Source organism: Branchiostoma lanceolatum, chromosome 10, assembly GCF_035083965.1.
Source record: "Branchiostoma lanceolatum isolate klBraLanc5 chromosome 10, klBraLanc5.hap2, whole genome shotgun sequence".
NCBI lineage: Eukaryota > Metazoa > Chordata > Leptocardii > Amphioxiformes > Branchiostomatidae > Branchiostoma > Branchiostoma lanceolatum.
This window is the reverse complement of record NC_089731.1, coordinates 18,052,402-18,079,185: the sequence shown is the minus strand read 5'-3', so window position 1 is coordinate 18,079,185 and position 26,784 is coordinate 18,052,402. Positions and strand designations below refer to the sequence as shown.

The following is a 26,784-nucleotide window of genomic DNA, read 5'->3' as shown; positions in this document are numbered from 1 at the left end:
CGTTCCCAGGCGCAGGGTCGCGTCCCGAGGTCTCGTTCCCAGGAGGAGCTGACAGCTTCCGTCTCTTGGATGCTTCACGGACGTGCGTACGTCACTCAGTTCTACAGACACGAACGTCGGCGGAGCACACGGCAACGTCAGATCTTCATTCTGATATCCAAGTGTCATCAGTCGACAGATGATTCGAAGTCATCAGTTTTGACAGACACCGCATCATCCAAGAAGTATCGGAGAATCCCACATTACTAGACGCACTTTTGGAGCCAAGCGGTTGGGGTAGCTGAATATCTCGTCTGAAATTCGGAGTTGATTATGAGCGGAGAAAGCAAGCCGTGTGACCGAGAATGGACCAGCGTTTGAGTTCTGTCACAACCACGGATACATTTCAACGTTTTGAATCTGTCATTTCTTCAAAGTCACCTTTGGACAAGTTTAGCAACAGCGTTGATTGACAATCATCTAGGAAAATCACGTTCTCTCTGCGTCTAGGATGGGTCTAAACACAAGGATGGTATTAACAACGGGACTCGTCCTACTGACCGCTTTGCTGGAAGGTAAGTGTGCTTGCAAGCTTCAACTCCGACCGAATTCTGTCACGATATATACTTCTGATATTAAGATACTTAACCATACTATTATTGTCTCACTCTTGTCCTAATAACATTTTTAAGCGGCCTATGGCTACCGCGATATTAAGACAACGTTGTCTTTGTCCATTAAGAAGGAAGAGGTGGGAGTATTGCTGTTGTAGTTACGGCCAGGGTCGTTATCTGATTTCTTTAACTTGACGTATTGCCCCGTTAACAAGCGGAATGACCAGTTTTCTGTGCATATAATGAGTGCACCAAGGCCACTTCCTAACGCAGGTAGCAACATATAACATCAAAACATCTTAAAAAGAGGTGATTACAGACGTCCCAATACATTATATATACATCATACGGGAACAAACGTATCAAAAGGGACAATTGTCTCATTATCGAAACGACTTTGGCAGTGACATTTTGCGGGGCTCATTTTCCCTGCGGCATGCAACGATTATTTTTGTCATCTCACCGACACAGGCCCAAGTAATATTTGGACAAAATTGCAAAATAAACGTCGTTTTTATTATATCACTGAAGTGTTTTTCAATTCTTTTGTACATACCAAAATCATTTTCTGGCCACAGTCTCTCTAACTGTGCCTCTGAGTGTGAATGATTTCAATTTAATCAAATTTGGGATAATCTTCTTTTAACCAACGACCCTTTCACCAAATGGCTTAGCGTAAACTCCTTAACGAACTGAAAGTCTTAAAAAAACATTCTGTAAAGTTCTCATCCACTGACACTTATTGGAGGTAAAATATAGAAATATAGGTGCAGATAAGAATAATCTAGTTACCACAGCCCTACACTCGAGATAAGATTTAAGTTCTTGTAATAAGTAGTGTTAGGCATGGGCAGAGTTGATTAAGGTTTCGACACCTCTCACGCCACCACGACTTCCACCGCCTCCAGTCAATACTGTTATCGTCAAGCACGGGGGAGGTTCAGTATTGGTGTAGGAAGGGATAGGTGAGGTAAGAAAGAAAGTATGGTTAGGAAACATCTACTGTATAATGCAGAAAGAGAGACAAAGCGCTAGAGAGAGAGGTGAGGAGAGAGAAAGTAAGCTTAAGAGAGAGACAGACAGGAAGGGAGAGGAGAGGAGAGAAAAGGTATAAGGGAGACACAGCTAGAGACAGAGAAAGATACAGAAAGAAGGAAGGAAGGAAGGAAGGAAGGAAGGAAGGAAGGAAGGAAGGAAGGAAGGAAGGAAGGAAGGAAGGAAGGAAGGAAGGAAGGAAGGAAGGAAGGAAGGAAGGAAGGAAGGAAGGAAGGAAGGAAAGTAAGCGAGAAAAAGTGAGAGACACAGAGAGAAAGAGAAAGAGGTTGGAAGGAGGAAATAAATAAATGATAGATAAGTTTATGTCTGGAGTATCCGTTCCAGCGTTGAAGTGATGTGGACATTCATTCTATACGTTTTCCTGGCGTTGTTCTCTCTTTGCAACAGACTGAGCGGCGCTGTCCTCGCCCAACTCCCCTGCAGGACTACATATATCAGACATGTATGCCTCAGAGTCGTCCATCATCAGTCGTAACCCCGCTGCGCAAAGCGTGATTTACGCTCGCTTTTATATGGCCTTGCACTTCTGCCTCGTGGCTCATCGCCCCAACCATTCCGACTGTAATGTCATATTTACGCTCCCTTCAATTTTCGGCCATAGTAAAAAGGAGATGGGCTACGGGAGGTGCCGAGTTTCGGAAGAAGATCCCTCATTGAAACTTTAGATAGATATAATGCATTTTTCCTCTGGCGTGAACGAAAGAAAATCCATTGATCAAGGTCCATTTAGTTTTACGTTCAATGTCGGGTTGCTAGTTCTGCGCAGTATAATCTTCTTGGGGCATGAGAGATACATTTTGCCACACAGGAAAGGAGGCATTACGACAGGAAACAACCATTTGGTTCATTTGATGTGTCCTATTATAGCATTATAGCTTTAAAGATGGCAATTCCTGGTTTAAATGTGAATAAGTTCGCATACAAATTCGGACATACACTACACTTCAAAGAGGATATGTCTTCGTGGGTGTGTGTGTTTGTGTACATGTGTGTGTGTAAGTGTGTTTGTGTATGTGTGTGTGTGTTTATGTCTGTGTATGTATGTATGTATGTATGTGCGCGTGTGTGTTTGCGTAGTATGTGTTAGCGCCTTTGTGTGTGTGTACGTCTGTGTGTTTGTGCGTGTATCTGTCTGTCTGTGTCTGTGTGTCTTTCTGTGAATAATTAGTATCTAAACACCCTACGGACTCTAAGACACACCTCTACTATAGTGACCGTCCCTGTTAAAGGGTCCTCTCGACCACCGAAAGACACACAATCTAAAAGCCTGTGAAATCTGTAATCGTGACGTGAACCGAACGATATGGATACATTTACGTCACAGACTAAGTCTAATACCTAAAAATTACAGTCTGTCTGCCGCAAAATACCACCGCTACCTCCCTGATGCCTGCAGGAAATTACATTGTCTGACGTGAACCATGCGTGTATGTATGTGTATTTATGTGTGTGTGTACGTGGATGTGTGTGTATCTACGCGCGCTTGTGTGTGTGTGTGTGTGTGCACGTGTGCGCACGCGTGTTAGTGTGTGCATGTGTATGTGTGTGTGTGTGTGTGTGTGTGTGTGTATGTATGTGTGTGTCTGTATGTGTGATTGCGTGCGTGCGTGCGTGCGCGTGTGTATGCATGCATTTACGTGTGAAATACTGATATCATACATACAGCTTTGCCATATTAAACACCCCAGCACCCCGCCGTACATTACCTGACGTGAACCATGACTCCCATCCCTCCTGCCCTGCCCGCGGGTTGATCACCAACAGGTGCACCAGTGGTCATTAGTGGGAGAGAACACTCCGGACTCCCCCAGGACACTGGTAATTGCTTGTTCCCATCCGAAAGCCTATATATCGTGCTATTCCCACGGTCCATGAATTAAATATGAGTGAGACTGTATCATGCACTCACTTAGCTCCGGCACAATGGCGTCAAAACGAGCAAGTGAATTACCACCATGATAACAAGGGGAATAAACCATACATTATGTTATGAATATTGGCAATTTGACAATTTTGAAATTGAATATTGCACAGTAAATGACAAAATTACACGTACAGTTTCGTTTCTATTGTTGGAATGTATGACTACAGTAACCGATTCTTCGCATATCCGTTTGCATGCAAGTATATTTTGAGGGCTCAATATTTTATGAAGTTATGAATTAAATGGTTTTCTACAATATACAAGTGACATATATGGGGCAGAAAGAAGTAGCGACCTTCATTGTAAGAACATCATAGTAAAGTCTTACTAGAATGAGCTGAATTCCTAAGCTAGCGTCGTACCAGTGAACAAGAAATGAACAGTAAAAAAAAAAACCTTTCGAAAAGGAGCACCTCTCTCGAACCCTACCCCCTCTCCCCACCTCCATCCCTCCCTAAGAGAGGGTTTCACACTGCACGAAATGGCCTCGGATCCCGGCGGATACGTACAAGGATTTTTCTGTATTTTTGGCGGATACTGACGGATACAGGCGGATCCAACGTAACTAACGGATCCGACTAAATCCGCACAGGCATTTCCGGAGGAATCCCTGTACGTATCCGCCGGGATCCGAGGCCATTTCGTGCAGATCATTTTAGCCCCCTACAAGCCTACTCCAAAACTGCAGGGGGTTAGATGTAGCCCCCTACCAGCTTACTTCTAAACTGCAGATCACAGGCATTTAAATTGTATAAAGAATGCCGCATTGGGGTAGGTTTGCGCTCTCTTGGTAGAGCTCGTCCTAACGTAACATGACCAATTATCGTCCAATTTATTCAAAACGTATTTACCTTTAAACCGCGCGGACAGAGCCAAATGTTAAACCCATGGGCAGAAATATCAGCTCTTCTAAAAAGAAATCAGCTTTTCAGTGTTTTGTATAAAAGAGAGAGATGGCTAAGGATCATACTTATGACGTTCTTTATTGCTCATGAGAACAGGCTTTGGCATAATACACCTCGACATGTGGACATGACCCAAAGTTGACGTTGACAGGTCCTGCACAATAATTGGTGACATTACGTTAGTTTGAACTACCTTCATATTCTGCAACCAATGGGAGGATCTTCATGATATACTTAACGGTTGTAAGGTTCTAAATATTCACCTCACAGGCAAGCAGGTTTGGTTAACCTTCACGGAGGACAAAGATTTGGCTTCACCTCCTCAATTGTCTTCAGCAAATCGAACGATAAGGATACATTTACGTCACAGACGTACATCTAAGTCCTCAAAATTACAGCCCTGTCTCCCGCAAAATACCACCCGTACCTCCCTAATGCCTGTTGTTATGACTCCACAAGACCTTTGCAGGAAATTGCATTCCTTTCCAAGGGTCCAAAATCAAATCTCGTCTTTTGCGGATATCCAGTTCTTGGAGTTATATATGAACCCGGGCAATAAGATTTATTTCAAGGCTGAAGCACTTGGAGAATCCTGAATCCACCAGGTTAAAGTTCTAACGGGACTTTGTAAGAAGAGTTGGCGGTGTACAGGCTCGTAAAGCCGGCCTGCCCCGCGTTTACGACCCGGAGTGCGCTGTGTGGACTGAGATAAGAAAGAGGAGGTCAGTCCGGCTTTTGAAATGGATAAAAAAAAGAAGCCAGTAAAACTGACAAGGGGCTTTTTTTATGGCCAAGATGTATAATGCTTTTAAGCATGGCTATCGAATAACAACGCATGCGACCAGAGTTCATTCTAAGAGCAAGAAAGCTTATAAACATGTGGTAGAATTGTTAATGTATTGTAGTCTTAGAAATGTAATTTTCTCAAAATTAGGATGGATATTTCGGTACTACTCCCAACGTTAAGTTACCTTCGGGGAGGAGGTTCACTTCCGACGGGGGTACTGTTTTTTTTGTTGTGTTTGTGTGTTGGCAATTGTAAGTCAAGATCCTTCATAATTCAGATGGATTTGTATGAAATTTGGTATATGGGTAGTTAGTGAGGTCCCGACGAAACATGGATATTTTGGACACCCTAGCAGTAGTTTTAGGTACTGCAGCATTAAAGGTCGACTCACCCTTCCTGAAATTTAGCGTGGTATAGTCCATGGACAGCTGATCAGCGGTCCCCAACGAATGTCCCCTTATGGGGGGGAGATAGCTGGGATTTACGGAAGGAAGGGAAGGGAAGGGAAGGGAAGGGAAGGGAAGGGAAGGGGAGGGGAGGGGAGGAGAGGGGAGGAGAGGAGAGGAGAGGGGAGGAGAGGAGAGGAGAGGAGAGGGGAGGGGAGGGGAGGAGAGGAGAGGAGAGGAGAGGGGAGGGGAGGGGAGGGGAGGGGAGGGGAGGGGAGGGGAGGGGAGGGGAGGGGAGGGGAGGGGAGGGGAGGGGAGGGGAGGGGAGGGGAGGGGAGGGGAGGAGAGGGGAGGGGAGGGGAGGAGAGGAGAGGAGAGGAGAGGAGAGGAGAGGAGAGGAGAGGAGAGGAGAGGAGAGGAGAGGAGAGAAAAGGAAAGGAAAGGAAAGGGGAGTGTCACTCAGATCTGTAATGGCCACGGTATCTGGAAAATAGAATTTCACAAAAACTAAGATTAGAAAAACATATATATTGAGAAAATAATTTACTGAAATTTGAGCTCTTTTATGTTTTGACGTGCTTTGTGAAAGTTTGTATTGAATTTTGAATATTGTTCCCAGGGCTGAAACTTTATAATAGCCTTCGGCTAGGTGGATAGCCCTGGCTGCACTTTCTTAAAGCCAAATAAATAAATCAAATCAAGTCTTTGATACGTTTCTGAATATACGTCATCCAGGAAATTGAAAATTAGTCATCCAGGAATATTTTGGATGGACATCTAAAACGTCTGATATTCTGATATTCTTATATTATAATAATAACTTTATTGCACATCAATTGTACAAGGTACAAAGTATGGCATCCATTGGTACATTATAAGATAACATTTTATTAGGCTAATCCATCTATCTTATACCATATAATGTAGTAGAATGGGATTGCAATGGGATTTTACAATCATTGTAGGAGCTTCTAACGTCTAGACATTCTTTGATATATTTTCCAATGTATACCATGCAGGGGATGTCACATGTCATTATGTACTTAAATTTGCTATTCCAGTTCATTGAGATAATCCTTCTAATCTACTGGAATAGATGGGATTAGATTTTTCTATTATGATATCTTTGATGTCTTGGGTTTTTCCTTGTTGCTGTTATAAGATATAAAACAACCCATTGATTTGCATTAGCCTGAGGAGACAAGTGCAAGAAGCCCAGTTGGAGGTAATAAAACGTTGCAGGTAATCCAATCTGCGGTGATATTGAAGCACACAGAGTTCAGGGCCCAGAAGTGTACTTCTGAGACTCTCCTGTTACGACTGATGTAAGAGAGGTAATAACTATTCCGTGTATCGGAATAATAATTGTCGGCCAGAACAGAACAACGCCCCGCCGTTTTTCACTTCTCTCGCGGCGGCTATAACTGACGCGGAAACGGTACTGTATCGTGGTGATCTCTGTGGAACCATTGTGCGGATATCCACATCTGAGTTCGGACTAATAAAACTTCCAATTAATTCTCTAACTAGGCACAGAACAGGCTATTTTACGGCTAAAAGAACACAAGTGCTTTTGAAAAAAGCTGGATTTGGGGCTTATGGAAAAGAGGTATTTGCATGAGTGTTGTTTTTGTAAGTCCGGAGGTAGCAAACCCCGTTATTGTGCTTTTTTGGATTTCCGTACTGAAGACCACAGAATGATCAAATTCATTTTTTTTAGATATTTTGATACTCTCCGAGCAGAGCATCGGTTTCGGCTGGTTTTGACGTGTTTAAGGCGTTTTTGTCGGGCTATCTACTTTGTCATCTTTGTCGACCCTTGGGTTGGCTATACAAAAAAAAAGACAAAGTAGGAAGCCCGACAAAAACGCCTAATACACGTCAAAACCAGCCGAAATCCATGCTCTGCTTGGAGAGTAATAGTTTGATACCTCGAAGAAATACATGAATGAAATAAAAAGTGATCTCGAACCAGTTTAGCTTAAATGAACTCAATGATTATGATGAACAGTTGAGATCCTCTCACTGGTATTGACAGAGAAGACAGACGCTTTGTACAATATTTGCGTACATGTTTATTGTACCGGGGAAATTCTCCTTACTCTTTGCGAAAAGCACAGTGAACAGTGGACCACATCTTAACGTTCTGTTCTACGGGCCGTGGCCCTTTCCAGTAGTGTGCTTGTTGGGTAAGCGAAACATTCACGACTTCTTGGTCCAGAGGCATGGTCACTATAACCACTGGACTACGCTACTGACTATTTCCCTACGTCCCTTACAAAACGTCGTTAGAAAATAAATAAGAATTGCGTTTACTATGGGGAAAGGAAAGGAAAGGAAAGGGATCTCGAACCAGTTTAGCTCAAATGAACTCAATGAACAGGTCGTGACAGAGAAGACAGACGCTATGTACAGTATTTACAGGTTCATTGTACCGGGGAAATTCCCCTAGCTCTTTTCGACAAGCACAATGAACAGTGGACCACGGCTTAACGTCCCGTCCTAAGGACTGCGATCTTTAACGGTAGCGTGCATGTCGGGTGAGCGACACAGCCGGGATCGAACCCGGGGCTTCTAGTTCCAGAGGCAAGATCGCTAACCACTGGACTTCGTCGTAGTTTGCTAGATCTATTTCATCTATTCATTGGTTCAGCATGTACATGCCAGGGTTGCCCAACTAGCCGTAGGCTATTACTAAAGGCGAACCCATGTGCGGCCATAGGACTGTAGGTTTTGAACCAGTCAGACTGGGAAGGACCCCTACTGTTTTCGATAAGTGCGGTGGGTTCTTTAACGTGCTTGAGGTGTGGCTCTCCTCAAACACGGGACCTACCTAACCGAAGCTAGGTACTCATTTACACCTGAGTGAAGTGAGGAAAGTCGTGTAAATTGCCTTTCCGAAGGACACAACATCGGGGCATATCGATGGTTTTGAACCCGGGACCTCTCGGTTGTGGGCGAAACACCCTACCAATTGCTAGATCACTAAGATATACTGCACCGAGGATGATGATAGTACCTCAAAATATGCTGGAACTTTTCACATTCATGTTTTATTGGGGGGAGGGGGGCAAAAGTGCAGAAGGTACGGGGTTCCTTATCATACCGTAAATTATGCCGTTCTATACTAGCCACAGACAAGTCGCGGGTAGAAGTCCATTTGTGGGAGCAGATGTCGCATCAAAAGCACTCTCCTATGCCCCATGCAATAAAGGGCTACGCTAGTGTGTTACTGTATGAACATGGATGGGTTAGCCACTGAATTGCCACTAATGTTAACCAAGTCACAAAAGTGGCGGGCGTGAAGTAAGTGAGGCAATGATCATAAACTTTGGAAAGAGGGGGAAAGAGACTAGCCTCCGTTACAGGCCTCCCAGCAGCGATTTTTCAACTTATTGAGGCCAGGTTCTTTGGCTGGGCCGCTGGGGGGACCGTATCTGCTTTGGGACCGTATCTGCTTGGGGACCGTATCTGCTTGGGGACCGTATCTGCTTGGGGGCCTGTAACCGCCGCATTTGAAGGCAACTACGCCAAAGAACCTGGCTGGAAAATTCGCCCTGGGGAGGCCTGCAACGGAGGCTAGAGAAAGACAGACAGAAAAAGAGCGAGCGAAACAAAGAGAAAGACTGAGAGACTAAAAAACATAAGCACTTACAGTTATAACATGACGTTTACCATGGTCGGCCACCCATTATCAGAAGAACCGGCTGTACTTCCATTGGCATTCACGATGACAAATGTTCCCTAGGGGGACCCTGCGAATTGACCTTGTTTCCTGGGCTAATAATACAGCTAATAACTTCCGACTCGCTCGGAAGTGGTTAATCTCGGAGCTTTCAGCGTTCGAACACCGTTGGTTTCTGGCCACGGAAGCGTTTAGTTACTGTCTATTAAAATCTATATTTGGCTTTTGCCTTCTTGGTTGCTGTATTTGAAGCGTGTAATATTGCACGAAAGAAGAGAGCGTGCTATCAGATAGACATTTCACCTGTTACATAGTATTGAAGAGGCCAACGTTATACTTATGATAAACATGTAGTATTGGTTACTGTTAAGTTTTGGTTAATAAGGTACACTAGGGTCGTCAAACAATTGACCTATCCATGAAAAGTGTTATAATTTGTAAGGCTATACCATATGTGAAATAGAAAGAAAGAAATCTTTATTGACAGGACAAAAGAACAGCGACTTTCGTAAGGTCTTCTACAACTATACGAACGACAAACAATGGTATACAAAATGATTAACCTATTAGTTGTAAGTACAAGTATATGAATACTTCAACATGTCAAGTTTAACGTATCACTTACACTATTAGTTCTAAGATCTAATGTATGTGATATGTTTTTCAGGCTGAGACTTTGCTGAATATGCAACTTTTTTTTCTTTTCATTTACCCTTATTAATTTTGGTATGTATTTTCATGAAAATCATTTTACCGGTCCTTTCGCCACCATTGTATTCCTCGGGCAAATGTAAGTAAGCTATGGGGCTGCTCTCTGTACATAACAGGCCCCATGAAAGATGGACACTAAGAGGGTAGGAACAAAAAGGCAAACGTTTAAAATAACCCTACGATGAGACTAAGTTCAATAGTATGATAGTAATAAATTTGGTGAACGCTACGGTTTTCAATGCATGCTTTATACACACAAATAACTCTTACAAATTCACACAAAGCCCGCTGGTAACTTTCCCATTTCATTCTGACTACACAATCTTGATAAAATTCGTCTTTTATCGAGCTATCTGCGGGATGTATTGGTCTAAGATTGCCCTCGCCGTGAAAGAAATCACTCATGTGCAAAGAAACATGCCAAACTTGGTCCTGAAGATTCTCGGTTCTTCGTCGGGGGATTTCTCCACCCACGCTCGGAATTCTGAGCGAGGATTACTGCGACATGTCCTATCTGTGCGCTATCAGTGCAAAACGGATATCTGGGATACTTCTTTCACCTGGAGTCATCTGGCAAAGTCCTTCCTCCGCATTTAGATAATACAGAATCACTCAACCGTACCGTTTCCTGAAGCTACAACATCTTTTGAACATTCTACGGTTGGTAACTATCGACTGAACTGCTCAGACAGGCTCTACTAGACACTCAACATTTCTTCAGACGTCAGCAAAGCTTAATCCAGCTTGTGCGTGATCAACTTTTAACAGACTGTTCCCAATTCTTTCAACAAACCTGACTGACACGTTCTCCTTTACCATTTTACTCCGGATGTTTCTGCCAGGTTGGTTATGAATAGGATATGACAGCAATTCTCCTAGGACTTTTCACTGCTAGTTTGGGATCTTGTTTGGTGGTATTAACTCGAAGCTATCATTTTTTGCTGTCAGAAAGTAGACGAAAGCTGTATGACGTTATTATTACGTTTCTCGATCAAAAATCTTTCTTCAGGGGGAGGGACGTATAAAAGTTCCCGTTCGCGTAATGCGTTAGAGTTAGAATCTATTCACTCATAGAGTACATATAAATATAGAATACAACACGGGGTATTCCGTATCACCGTGTTGTATTTTATTTATGTCATACCCACCCGTCAAAACACACCTTTCAATGCGGAATGCGCCAAAAGTTGAGGGAGTTTTGTGTCCTCAAACACAAAACTGTAACAACATTGATTCCAACCTCCGAATCCGGTATTCAAATTTTCGACGGCGGCGCAACCGGAGCGCTCGAAATGCATTCTAAATATTTTATGGAAGCCCGTGTGATACAAGTGTAGAACCCTGTATAATACGGGAAATTATCACATGGTCGGGAACACCCGTGTCGAACGTTTTCGCGGCCCGGGTATGACATAAAGGCTCATATTTACTCATGTGTCATCATATCATAACTGCTCCCAGGTCCGTAATCAGAGATACCGACATGACAGTGCGATATCATTTCACGCACTCAACAACTATATCAAATATCCCACATCGTTTCCTCTTCAGATCCTCGTGACGGTTTTTAAACTGCGTTTGGCACTAGGCCATGTCTATACATTTTTCTATAGAGCTACGGAGAGGTCGGTATTTCTTAGATAAAACACTTCCCTAACGGCGGTTTGACAGACATACGGCGACAGTCTGTCATCAAGTTGTGCAAGCTCTTTTCCGTAAGGCGTAGACAGCCAATTTTGATTTCCTGTTATTCGTAGGGAAAGCCGTCTTTTCCACGATGTTCGTAGGAAGGTGACCAAATTTGGCATAATTGCCTTTCTTTATTTGAGCGTAATACGTAGGAGGTTGCTCTGAATTAAACGTAAAGCGGTGTCGGAACCCCCCATGCAGACCCCACAAGAGGGCTGTTTTGAGACGACGTCCATGGTCTAAATGTCATCTTACGACTTAGACATCAGATGAGTAATTGAACGTGTCGTTTATCGAGTAGCTTGTCTTAAAGAACACTTTTACGATGTCAGTGGCTTTATAGTCTTGGAAATTTGAATAGACAGATGCACAAAGAGCAAGGGCACATTGACAAATTACTCCACTTATGGCAAGGATAAAAATTGTGATATGTGCTATTGGTAGTCTACAACTGGGCTAGTGCCTACAGCAGAAAGTAAGTAGGGAAGGAAGGAAGGAAGGAAGGAAGGAAAGAAGGAAGGAAGGAAGGAAGGAAGCAAGGAATGAAGGAAGCAAGGAAGGAAGGAAGGAAGGAAGCAAGGAAGGAAGGAAGGAAGGAAGGAAGGAAGGAAGGAAGGAAGGAAGGAAGGAAGGAAGGAAGGAAGGAAGGAAGGAAGGAAGGAAGGAAGGACAAAAAGGAAGGAAGGAAGGAAGGAAAGAAGGAAAGAAGGAAAGAAGGCTACATTATATTCATATCAAGTATGTCATAAAAACTTGGATACAAAAAGATACCGATTAAAACACGCGTATACAATGATAAGTCATTGTCAGAACGAGACTGCCAGCTATATAGCCTGTTTTACAGACTATCAGGGGGAGTTAGGGCCCGTTATGTGTTCGGTTCCTATCATCAGCTACCATCTCGGCGGCACGATTGGCCCATCTGCCGTCTGCAAATGGGGTCGTGCCACGGTGCGGATGACGCCCGCCCCCGCCTGACCTCAGCAGAAGTGACGGCTGCGGGGTTGACACGGGGTTCACCCTTCCCCAACAGCGTTAATGAAACGTCAGGTGGTTGATGAACTCAGGGATGCCCCGTTTGATACGTCAGGGAGGGGCTGTAGCAGCACTCCCTTTGTAAAAATTGATGTTGAGTTTTCCCCTCACGCATCCATTTCTGGAACCTTCTTTTGTCTTTCCTGCATTTCATGAATTTATCTGACTTCCTGCTTTTAATATCAATGTCAGTATTCGACTCTTAGTTGGATCTTAGGTTCACAATTTTACGGGTTGATTTTATTGGCTTTTGTCGTGTGTAAGAGAAAGTTGCAAACTGAATTTGAAACCAAAAGCTGGAAGACAGACAAATGTAGGTAAGACAAAAGACGGTTAGAAAATTGGTTCACGCTCGGGTCGTAGTGATGTGCATATGGTGAGGTAGTGGTGTTCGTAAATCGAAGGAGTTCGGCACCTCATCGTACATGAAGTCCAACCAATTTGCTGCTGTACATGTCGAAATCGACTTAAATTTCTCAATGGCTGGCCAGAAACGTCGATTGGGGAAAACCTTTCACACTCTTTGAGGTAAAACGCATCTAATACCACCTCAATTGTTTTATAAAAATAAGCCGGATAACGGATTTTAATGCATTTTAATGTAAAACAGAGGCTAGCCGGTTAAATGCACCAAGTAACTAACATATAACTAAAATGAAAAGAAAGTTATGCTACATGCCATTCACGGTGGTCAAATTCATGCTCAGAAACTCCCATGTCCAGCCGAATTCGAACGCTGTTCCACGATGTTCGAAATGACGTAATCGAATGCGAACGCGCGTTCTATTCGGGGTCACCTGCGGTCATTGGAAGTTCTTACTGTAAATCTGCGCGGCCGGGCCCCTTTCCCTACTTCAGGAAAAAAACTACGTTTGTCGCAAATATTACCTGTTTTCTGGAGAGTATATCCATGCTGGCACTTTGTTGTGGACATCTAACATGTAACGAAGCAACTGGCGTCGTTTTTTTGTGACATTGAATATCAGAAGGATTGTTTACGGCAGTGTTAATTACCCCCTCCCCTTTTCCGTGCGGCATGACATGCGTTCAAACATCGTAAAGGTACGGCTCCAAGAAACATCCATCTTACCTCATCAACGATTCAAAATGACTGTAACTGTTTTCCCGAGGTTTGTGTTTTTGGGATTTTTGAAAAATGTCCTTGATTTTAAATTATGGGTGATTGAGTGCGAAAAATGTAAAAAAATGCCATTTTTTCACAGATTTGTCGATATTCACAATACTTAGAATAAGAAATTAAAAAATCCCCAAAACACAAAGTTTTGTTTTGTTCCTGGTCGACGAAAAATATGAAGATAACTGATATTCATTGACATTTAAAGCCAGGCCTTTGCGATGTGTGCAAATTGACCACATTCAAAGTTTGCAAAGTCGCTTATTTCGTTTTATTTTTACCAAATTTTCCCGTCCCTACTATTTTGTTTATTTATCAATGTTTTGCCGTTAGCCAAAACGTTGCCCCGGGTAACCCGATACCTTGTCGAACGCGCGTAGCAACGGGAAAGAATACCCTAGTGACAGACCACCGTGATTTATATATACAATGTACTTTTCTCTTCTTAAAACATTATGTAGATGAATTAATAAGTCTTTCAGTTACATCGTAGTTTTTAAATGAAATATCATACGTGAGCATTTGGTATTTAGGAGGAAAGGTAGCATGTTTTTGTAGCTCCCTGTATGACGTAGCGTGCGTAGTCGAGTGGTTAGTGATCTTCTGGAACTAGAAGCCCCGGGTTCGATCCCGGCTGTGTCGCTCACCCGACATGCACGCTACTGGAAAGGGTCACAGTCCCTAGGACGGGACGTTAAGCCGTGGTCCACTGTTCATTGTGCTTCTCGAATAGAGCTAGGGGAATTTCTTCGGTGCAATGAACCTGTAAATACTGTACATATCGTCTGTCTTCTCTGTCATGACCAGTGGAAGATTAGCTCATCAGTGCGCTAAACTGGATCGAGATTACTTTAATTTACTTTTACATTATAGATCAAAACCACGTTATCCTTGTTTATCCACAGTAAGCCTGGCGCAGCCGGAACTCCACCTGGACGTCCCTGAGAAAGTCCGCACGATCTTGGGAGACCCGGTCACCATCCCCGCCACATTCCGGACCACACGCCGCATCATGTCCATCCAGTGGTCCAAGATGCAAGGAGAAGGCGCGAGGCAGCCAGTCATGTCGTCCTACCCCATAGCCGACACGACAGAAGCCCACGCGGGGTACGTATGCTGTTTGTTTTTTTTTTACCTCCGTGAAAACAGTGGTCGTGAAAACAGAGGTATTGTGTTCAGTTGGTGTGTTTGTCTTTATCATTTTTCTATTTTTTTCTTTTGGTGTGATGCCGCAGTGATGCGAATATTGTAGAGTGGCATCCTACCAGAAGGTAAAAGACGAAAATGGTGTAAAATGATACTTGGACAATTGGAAGTCTCAAATGTTGTAGACAGACGGGAAGCGATTACGATGGCTAGACTTACCCAGTTTATGTCAGGTCGTTAAATGTACCCATTTAGAGCATGTTTCGTATAGCGTTATACATGTAGTGTAGCTGGTGTGTTTAGGCTTATGGATTATTCAATTTAGTATCTCCATTAGAAAAGTAGAAACATGCAGTTGATAAGCTTCCCGGAGTCCTCGTCTAACGTAATATATACATAAACACAATTGAACTACAATTAAATGTAAATAATACACATGATTTTACCTTAGTAAGCCTTAGATAGAATTGCACAGGACTTACTAAGGTTTCACACTACCTTCGTAAAATCTAAGGATAACAATTAAAGTGAAAACTATCGCAGGTACGTGGGGAGGGTGGAGCTGGTACGACAAGCGTCGCTGAAGATAATGAAGACCCGTGATGAGGACGAGGGGACATACGTGCTGGTCGTGGCCGTGGAGGGGCTCGGGCCTCAGGAGAGATTCGTCAAGCTGGACCTACTGGGTAACACCCTCTGTTTGTTTTATTATCTTCGCCGAGTACTTGTACTCGGAGAAGATTATGTTTTCGGTTGAAAAATCTGTTGGGTGGGTCTGTATGTATGTCAGGAGCATAACTCAAGAAAGTTTCGATGAATCTTTATGATTTTTGGTAGGTGTGTAGTGGTTGTACAAAGAAAGGTCAACTTTGAAAATGGTTTACCTTGCTTTTTTCAACGGTACTGCAGCGGACTTTGCATTTTTTGTGTTTGTATGTAGGCAAAAAAAGTGACGGAAACGTTGATGGATCTTCATGATTTTTTGCAGGTGTGTAGGTGTTGTGAACACAGAGCTCAAGTTCAAAAATGATTCCCCTGGCATTTTCCGTTGGTACTGCAGCGGGCTTTGTGTGGATGTGCATTTGTATGTCGCCAGCATAACTCAAGAAGCTGTTGATGGATCTGTATGATATTTGGTGGATTGGTAGGGTTTACAGAAAGGAAGGTCAAGTTCGATAATGGGCCTTCTAGCGGGTTCCTAAGGTACTGCAGTGGAACTTCAGAATTTAAGGGCATATATTCTGAAAGTGCTATGGTCATGGTTTTTGTGCGGTAGATAGTTCATGCCACAGAAAGTAAGTTCTGTAAATTTGGGCCCCCTAGCGGCTTGTTTAGAACTGCAGTGAGTGTTTTTGTTTTGTCATTCTGACATAAATAGCTTGAGAAGGGGTCGACAGATCGTCGTGATGTTTGGTATGTAGATAGCTCAGATGGTGCTTTACACAATCAATGACTAATTATGCAAATCAGGGGATAATTTGCATAATAAGTAAGGAAAGTTTGTTAACACACTTCATTTCATTATGGGACAAGGAACAGTGTCAGGTCAAGTAAACAGATGGCCTTGCATAAACGTACATGTAGGTCAAACAAATAAACAGATGGGACACCCACCATTCTCCAAGCAGAGGTGTGGGTCCAGCTAGTTTTTAACGTGTTCAGTTCAGGCATTTTTGTTCAACACGGTTGGCGACATAACTAAAAGGGGACAAAATAGAAAGCCTGACAAAAACACCTAAAAACACGTTAAAAACCAGCCGGACCCACTCCTCTGCTTGGAGAGTACACTGCACCAAAACTGCACCACTGCCAGGTGTGGAAAAGTCACATGTACTATGTCTAAAAGTCACATGTACTATGTCTTTCAAAATGTGTATGATATGGAATAAAAATTTATTCTATTCATATATATTGACTGTACCATTTCGTCATCACTTTCAACTTACAACACTGCAATATCGAACCTTTGTGGCCCATATGATATCAACAAACTCATATTTTTTCATGACCAGATATAACATATATCAGCACACTCTACACATATGCTAGTCCTGTACCACCAAATGATCTTTAACCCTATCTAGACTGGACTCATTCACCCCATCGTAACTTCCAAATGGTATGGTGCATGATCAAAGCATGTAAATATTAATCACTCTCCATAATAAGCCTTGATCCTTTGGCGAAGATAATGTGTTCGTGGAACTCTAGTTTCATATTTCATTCTATTTCATCTTTATTACTGTCTCTTCTATGATCACGAAAGAAAGAAAAAAAAGCTATTTAAAGCTAAAGAGGTTAAAACATGCCATCGTAATTTTGTTCATGTTTATGCCACGCCAATTTATTTTGTTGCCTCTCGGAATAGCATGTCCTGTTTTTCCCAGTTTGAAAAAACAACAACAACAAAATTGGTAGCTATTCCCATTCACAAATTATTACTCCCAATTTCACTATCTGTTCAGTTGTAAAACTCAAAAGCCACTAGAATAGATTAGATAGGCTTGCACATGCCTAAAAGTGTGGTCACATCGATCAAAAGTTGTAATTTTTCATTTATTGAAACTATTTCTCAATATCGATCCATATATTACATGGCAAAAGGTAATTTTGTTTCTAAAATTATAGTACTAGATCAAAGAAAGGGGAGCATTGCATAAAAACAAGCCACACATAGCTGAAACTTGAATAATCCTCTTATTCTTTATGTTATGTAAACCCTCATCTTCACCCAAGACTATTTGCCAATCTTTTCTTCGCCCTGTCGCTCCATTTTTTTTTCTGAAAAAATACGAGAATCAACAAATAAAGATGGTGCGGCCACCGACGAAAAGAAAACTACTCTCCTTTTACCATCTCAGAACCCATACATTACAGAAAAAGTGGGATCAGTCGTCTTCCACTGTCTCAGAAAAAGAAAACAAACCCAATAAGACAGCGTTTTAACTAGAGTAGACACATGTTGTATTTAGTCTCCATTGTTTTCCCGTCTTTTGCCTGTTACTTGCAATTAAGTCTTCAGGCAAGAATTTGCGATAAACGTATTATTTATTTCTTTTTCTATGAATCGTAGTCACCTTCCCCAGCACAATCATAATGTATTTTGTAATTTTGTATGCATGTATTGGTTTTATCGGTAAAGAACAGAAGAAATAGGTTTCAACCAGAGCGAAGGGCAATCGATCAGATTAGCTTATAGGACTATTGTCGCATATAGAGTTGCATCAATTACTATTGATCGTTTAAATCCAGTATCATGAAAAGATATTTGCGTTGCGTCTATCAATCTACACTAGATTCCATGTATTTGTAAACATAAAAACTATAAGATTATACCTATGACACTACAAGTTCTTCAAATACAACGGACATGACAGAGTGACATAGCTAAAATGACCATGATTTGAAATTGTGCCTTTTTTTTTATCCCGTCCATCAAAAGTTCCACCAACGGTGACGGTTGGACCAAAAGACCCCCAGCTGACGACAGCCGGCAGATCTGTGTCCCTGACATGCGCAGTGCGGGACGCCAAGCCGAACATTACGTCACTCCACTGGGAGAAGGGCAGCGCCATCATCGACAGTAACAGGTTCGACACCAAGTTCTCCGGCGGAACGCTACAAAATCCCAACCTTGTGATCAGGCATGTCACCAGGGGGGACGCGGGTCGGTACAGGTGCATCGTCGATCACGAGATCAAGTCTGCAAGCGCTGCCCTGAACCTACAAGTTCACTGTAAGTCTTGAAAAAAGCTTTCTCCTCTCCTAGTCATTCTTAACGATTGACTCTTTAACGTCTGTTCCTTCTATACCGGATATATATGTGTGTTGTGATAGCAACAAGGTGATCTAATCTATTCCATGGCGATTGAGTTAAAGGAAATCTACCATGTTGTACCTAAAGCCTCCCCCCGCCCAAAAAAACGCATTCACTTACAACCTGTCAAGCACTACCACAAAAAGTTGCACATTCTATTCTATTCTTTCTAATTCTTAACAAACGTGTAAATAGCAACTAATTACTATAACAATTAACGGCAATAAATCAATAAGTAACAATAGAAATAAAAATAAGGAAATAATGCAAAGAACACATCGCGGTGTCATTTATCAAACTTTTTTCGGTTTTACCTGTCTTTGCAGTTGAGAAAAACCTTTTCCTCTTGCCACATCTTTTTTTAAACCAAACTTCCGTTTTCTGTCCAGATGCAGCGTCGGTCATCAGTATCTCCGACTCCCGCACTGCTGTGATCTCCGAGTCCGTCACCCTACAGTGCACGGCGGACGGCAACCCTCCCCCGAACGTCACCTGGACTCGGAACGGCCTCCCCGTCCGCAGCTCCACCCGCAGCCTGTCCCGGGACGTCCGCCTCAGCTCCGTGGTTCTCCCGAACGTTCAGCTCAACGCCAGCGGGACCTACGTCTGTACAGCCAGCAACAGTGTGGGGAAGAGCGATGTGAAGTCACTGCAACTCGTGGTGGAAGGTAAGCCACATAGTTTACATAAATCTTACATAGTTTATATTTAAATCTAGTTCTAACTTGGTACCTTCTCACACAAATTAAAAGTTTTTAACTTGATCCAACACACAGAATAGATAAGGTCTAGATCGGCCTTTATCAGGCATTTTGCCCACTTTCCTTCGATCTGACACATGCTGATCTTCTTGAAGTGTGACGTCATGAGTGGGCCAAAGGTGCCAGGAAGTCGATACCTACCACCGTCCCGGTCCACTTTGGGCTGATGGGCCCGTATGTATTGCATCCTTCTTGTACACGATTAGAGTATTACATTTGCATGGATGCCTATGCTTCGTCTTTAACACTGACACGCACGCTGCTCTCTTATTCACAGAGTACTCCATGGATGAGAAGAGCAGCATGATCGCCATCTTGGTCGGCGCCCTGGCCGGTGGGTTGTGGCTGATCATCTGCCTTGTTCTGGCAGTCTACTTCTTTAGAAGGCGTCGCGAGCGACAAGAGAAGAAGAAGTTCTCGTTTTACTACAACATGGGCCGCCGTGGACAGGAGACGATCAACAAGAAGCTACAGGAGGACACATTGGATAGCGGACGGCATCCCAACCCGCAGTTACCAGGTAAGGATCAATGGTGGGCCGAGGATGATCCCTTGTGGAACGCTTGTTGTGTGAATTACTTCATTGCGAAATGTGGCAACAGACCTACAGTGGTTAGCCCATGTTGATTTGATTATATGATGACATCCTCTGCGAACCCCCGAACTGAAGCGAGCGTGCAAATAAAAGTTTGGCAAAAAAAGTTGATGTTGATTATGAAATCTACGTGGTCATCAAGGTTGAACAAAACTTAACACATAGTACAGTATACCGAATAATAGATCCTTAATTTCAATTCTTTCCCATCTTTTACTTTGACTCTACGATATTAGCACAACTGTATCCGTTTGGCCGAAAGTTTTCTTTTGTGGAAACGAACGAAAATTAATGGGCGCGCGGATGTCATCCATATGATCAAATCAACATGGCCTTATCATGAAAAAAAGAAGGTCAGCCATAAGCTAACGTCCATATGTACTTACACAATGGAATTTTGTATGTTTCTCGACAGCTTGTAGGGACACAATAAATGCACTGTTAAACAATACATATATTTGACCATGTTACGCGTTGGTGCTCATATAGTTCATATAAATATACATTCCTCAGTATTTGTGCATGCAAATTCTGCCCACGGCCAGTTGCAAGTACAGCCCTTTGGCCTGTCAGCCAATTAAATTAGCTCATCGCTTGAAAACATCATTCATATTGTGACCAAGCTAGGTGTTGTTACAGCAAAGGTTACGGCAGTGCCGCTTTCATGCAGCGCTACTGCCCACAGCTGTGCATGTGATTTCTAACCACGGAACTTCGTTGTAGATACTTTGTGGACTGGCGGACATGGGGGTACCTCTTGACGTTCTCACGATTAGCCTATGGCCTACGAGGTCTATTTGTTACCGGGTCCCGGTTTGATTTTAACTCCGAGTTGAAAATATCCTGGGACCCGGTTGTGCCCCAAAATGACCCGGTAGCCAAAGGGTGTCCCTCGGGGCCACGCAAGGGTCACACCCGAAAGTTTAAAAAATGCCCATTAACTACCCGACGGGGCCCCTTTTTCCAATTGTGACCGAAGCAAAAGCTAGACACACAGTCGCTGAGTAATATACATGTCTGGTAGTAAACGCAAATAGGCTTCAAATCTAAGATAAAACCAGGTCTGAGCCTCCGCCTCAGAAAACTGCCAATTTAGAGGATATCGTTTCCATAACACTGGGGTTAAGAAAAGCCCGTTCAAATGTCAAGAGCGGATGTTCTTTGATCGCACGTTTCGTCAAGATTTAGGCAAAGCCTCCTGTTTGCCCGCGTAATCGCTCTATGTCCAGCCCGTCTCCACTCTGATTCAGCGGTGTAATCATGACATTTGCGGAAGAAAGGTTAAACTAATACTTTATCTCCACAGCCAAGCCGATGCTTCCCACGGCGCCCAACGCTGGTATTGAGACCCTCAGGCGTACAAAGAAGCAACGAGGTAAATTTTACAATTGTATCTTTTCTAAATTTCTATTGCATCTAACATACATTATACAAGCTACAAGCAACGAGATACATATCACAATTCCTTTTTTGATTTTCACATACATCATACAAACTACCGACAGAAAAGAAAAGAATAAAGTACAGGAACTGATACAAACATTAACAAGGGTTCGGAGACCTCATAACTCGATCAAAAATATTGATTATGCAAATGACTCCCATATTTACATAATCTATGCTTGGTCATGTACACCTTTAACTGACTTACGCAGGTCACAATGTTGACAGTCCCATTATTTACCAATTGCCACTTGAAAGAATTGTCAATTTTTCTCATCAATTATGCAAATTAGGAATTCATTTGCATAATTGGTGTCTGTTAATGTTCCATCTACCAGAAACTACAAATGTACGTTACTTTTATTTCAGTCCTTCAATGGAAAGTACGATTTTCCTCATTAATTATGCAAATTAAGTCCCAATTTGCATAACTAAATGTTCGGTTTTCCGTGTTATGATGTTCAAATGCGCCCGTATTTAAGATGCTTTAAGCGTGTGTCAGGCATGTGTCAGCTTAACTATTTTTTTTCAATTAATTATTTCTTGATCAGGATTCATATTCCAGACTACGATATCATGAAGGCATCAGATCGAAATTAACAAGAATTCGAAGATCTCTCGCCTCCCTGAAATATTCTCGTATGCTTTGTTTAATTGTAATCCAAAACTCATGACACAAGTCTATTGTATTCGAATAACTACTAATACACACGGCCACAATCACCCAGACACACTACAAACAAAACCAATGCACACTATGGAAAATATTTCCACGGTCTGAGGCTGATAGATAGGACTTTACATGCACTAACTCTAACAATGATAAATAGAAGTAATGCGAATATCCCGTTAAAGACAAAACAATGGCTGTCATCACCGATATTACAAAGGTTATATTTAATGTTGTCCAGGTAATCATTATAACTCATGTCAGTGCGTGAAAGTTCACCATTAATATACTGCATTGTTCTTCATCTAGACAAAATATGTGCATCATTAGGAGAAATGACGATAATATTTATCATCGCACTTGAAAAGCCATTTGCTTGAGACTTGTAATACATAATTAGGTTGCATCTATCATATCACTATGTTAAATGATGCTATGAAGATCACTGGCAAAAGTTATCTATTTCGTGAAAAGCATTTTTCATAATGCTTTTTTTTATTTCTAGCAAAAAGATATTTAATACTCCTATACAGTTAGGTCATCGTTTTCGAGAAATAACATTTGACTTTCCTATTTAAAAAAAAACACTCTGCCAAAAGGTATGTATTTCTTAAAAAGCATTTCTCATGATCTTTCACATTTTGAAAATAACGAGTGTCCTTTCGGCAAAAACTGATTTGATATTGCGACAGTCGTAGTCCTCGAGGAAATAACATTTGGCCTTTCGTATTTCCAAGAAACTCTCTAGACCCGCGGAGTTTAGAGTAGCTCATCACCGTCTAAAATTGCTTCCTGTCGTGAACCCCCGAGGTGTATAAGTGTGTATAAGTGGCTTTGGGCGTGCGCGTCAGTGATTGCCATAGCAGCAGCTCCCATATTACATCCCCGGGCAAACTTCAGATCAAAGCCTCTACAGGGCGCCGCCAGTCACAGCACGACTCTTGTCATCGATCGAATTAAGGAAATTAAAGCCCGGGCTACAAAAGTTCAGTAATAACGCCTTGGCTTGTCATTAAGATGCGCTAATGCGCACCTAAGGCGATGGGATTACTCTGAAGATGATTCGTTGAGGTTTGTGATTGTAGGCAATATTGGGGATAAAATGTTCTTGATAATAAACTTTTTATCACCTTTCTAATACTTTCAACAGATGTTATAACACGATGATGAGTTAGAAAATGTCTTTATGAATATATGTTATCATGATATAGAGAGAAGATACGCCAAGGCTATGTACCCGTACTACCCGCAAGACGACAACGAGCTTTGCCTGGAGATAGATGACGTCATCGAGGTGCTTGAGGGGGAAGATGGCGGCTGGTGCCTGGGTTACCTGAGGGGCAGGATAGGCCTGTTCCCCTCCAACTACGTCAAGTTTCTCACTGCAAAGGAAGGTAATGCATTGTATGTTTTTTTATCGATAGTTGTGCATGTGTTACACTTCTGTACGTTTGGGACCGCATAGTGATGTCATCTCCTGTAATTGTACATATGTAAATATTTTGCGTTTGGGGATGCATCTCATTATGTGTGAGCAGCAACACCTGTGCTGCATTACTATGTGAACAAATCAAAATTGCCTTGAAGAAGGTGACAGATATGATGGTCACCAAAACGTCGGTGGAATAAATCTCTTGGTTGTGTAAAAAGAGTATTTTTATTCAATGACTTACCAACCTGATGAAACTATTCACGGAAGAAATGAAGGTAATAGCAGCTATAGAATCATTTGAAGAAATAAGATTACATTTCCTCTCTGAGATGACTTTTGACTGTTGATAGTGATTAAAACTTGAGTGAAGCTCTTGCAAGGTTTTTTCTTTACCATTTATCTAATATCTAACTGTTAGACTCAAGCTCGGACATGTTGTAAGGGATTGCATTCGTCATTTCGGATGGTGACGTAAAGCCGGCGGCCCCGTGTATGAGGGAGCTTCAGGCATTAACCTCAAGCGTCAAACCTCTGCACGTAAAAGAACCCAACACACTTATCGAGAAGAGTAGGGGTGACCCGGTGTGCTTAGCCAAAAACGCGAGCCGTAGCGAAGCCGCATTGCACTACCATTAGCTATTTGAAAAAGCATCATGCTTCACCTCAAATGAGGATGCCTTGAAACGAAACGAAAATTGGTTTGGCTGTTCAGCACGCACAGCCAGGGCTGCCTAATTAGAATGTTGCTATTTCAAAGCGCTAGCCCTGTTGACAAAGACAGGGCATTACAATGGCAAACAGCATAACGAGCTATAACAATATTCAAAGTCCATGTACATAAAAGCTTGCAAGTGTGTTCTAGGTAAGAGCTATTTTATGACACTCCTCTGAAAGTCAATACTCTTTGTATACATAATAGCATGCATGCCGTCGTACAATCTTAGATTTATGAATGTATCCAGAAAGTAACAAAACATGAAAACGTTGAAGGCTTTTTTTATCCTCTCCATGTGCAATCAATCCCTGGAACCCATTACATTGCCGTTCCATCTAGTCTAACCAGACAAAAATGTATCTACAAGAAAGTGGATTTTTGATCAAGGAATCTGGTGAAACAAACCAATGTGATGTTACACTGTGACGAGCCTAAGTCTTTGAAAGGTTTCCAAGTGTGTACATATCATTTTACGTTACTACAATGCAAAGGGACAGTAACAATGGGCGAAGCTGTATAGGGTTTAATTTAGGATGGTGAGGGAATATCGGAATATTTTGCGGTCATGCAGCCGGCCACACTTTCATTGCTTGAACCGTTAATTGCAATGCTCTCATTGGTTGATGTTTCCGTGTGTTTCAGCATCTGCCGCCAAGTTGAAGGACCTTCACGAGGCCAAAGACGCCGTGAAACTTCCCACCAAAGGAAGTATCTAAACCTGATCAAAGATGAGAAGAAGAGCGTTTTGGGCAGACACTGGTTCATCTACGTAGTGCTACAAGCAACCACCGAAACAAAACTTAATTCAATTACAAGAACGTGACCAATGGGCGAAGCTGTACAAATCTAGATGGAGAGCGTTTTTAAACAGACACCGACATCTGGGTAGTGCTACTTGCAACCAACGAGACAAAATTTAATTCCATCACTGGAACGTGACCAATAGGCGAAGCTGTACATGGTTTAATCTAGATGTTGAGGGAAGATCAGAATATTTGGTGGTCATGTCCCCGGCCACTCTTTCATTGGTCGAACCGTTAATTGCCATGCTCTCATTGGTTGAACTGTAAATTGTGATGGGACAATAAGGATTGGTCTATTAGGACTATACACAATAGACGCCAATTGTGACTGCGTGAATCGATGAGCATAAAGCCGAAGTTCATGACCGAAATTGATACAAGCTGATAGATATGATGCCACAAATTTTATACATACGCCCCTTGAGCATAGTGTTGAGAACGATTATTAATCTTTAGCACGCTAGCGGGTGAACGAATGGGCGAGTCCTTTCTGTGAATACCCAATGAGAACGCTCTACAGCGTCATTGGACTGTGTGCATTGTGTAACGTATACAATATGTACATACAATGCTGACTGTTTCTATTAGCTCTTGTGCGATTTCGTAACTTGATGATGTGTTAGAAACACATAGAAATGAACAGCTTTTACTTATATATGTATTTTAATGCTCAAGTTGCCATATGTACTACCATGGTTTCGAACATCTTCTTAAAAAACGTTCCTTGCAGTGTTTAGTGGAGGTAAATGCGACGTAGCACCTGTTCAGTGTACAATATGATATAGTATAGTAAAGCTATGTCTTACCGTAAATTTTAAGAACTCTATACATACACTGAAGTGAAACCAAAGTATGCCATTTTAACTTAGAGTATAACGTGCGGCTTAATCTTATAACTACAAATGTTGGATTTACCGTTAAGTGTACAATGCTGCGTTGCATTGTTAGTTGTGTTGTTTTAAGAGTTGCTGCTATTTTTACTAATTGAAAACTTTTGCAGCTACAATCATGTTTTGTGTGTTTGTAAAGCGATCAACTAAAAGTTGTTGCAGAGTGAACATAGATTAAACTTAATGTCGTCGATTTGTAAAATCTTTGAGCTTCTTTCCTTAAACTGTTTAACTTTCGTGGTCCCTCTGTTTATGAGAACGCAAACACTATTTCCTGTCAAGAATGAGTGCAAGTATTCAAAGAGAGTGACAGAAAGAGAGACAGGTCTAGACATACACACTCACGCACACACACACACACACACACGCAGAGACAGAAAGAGAGAGACAGAGAGGAACGAAAAGAGAAATATACAAGGACAGAGAGGGAGAAGGAGAAAGAGAGAGGGAGGGAGGGAGAGAGAGAGAGAGAGAGAGAGAGAGAGAGAGAGAGAGAGGAAAAAGGAGGCTTCTGAGACGACCATAAAAAAGCCATGTCTCTGTCATAAAGATCAAAGTGCAACTCAATATGAACACTTACAATTAGAGTCTGCGAGGCTAAGTACA

The 26,784-nt window shown here is 42.3% G+C and overlaps 1 protein-coding gene across 1 annotated transcript; it reads left to right on the top strand.

The window, feature by feature from the left end:
• The first annotated feature begins 508 nt into the window (after positions 1–508).
• Positions 509–26,380, top strand: LOC136443035 (protein amalgam-like). Its single transcript, XM_066440085.1, has 9 exons — positions 509–554; positions 14,812–15,013; positions 15,596–15,738; positions 18,495–18,788; positions 19,259–19,537; positions 19,908–20,150; positions 21,532–21,600; positions 23,550–23,732; positions 25,128–26,380. Exons 1-9 carry the CDS (start codon positions 509–511, stop codon positions 25,199–25,201), a joined length of 1,533 nt encoding a protein of 510 aa, XP_066296182.1. The 3' UTR covers positions 25,202–26,380.
• The last annotated feature ends 404 nt before the right edge of the window (positions 26,381–26,784 follow it).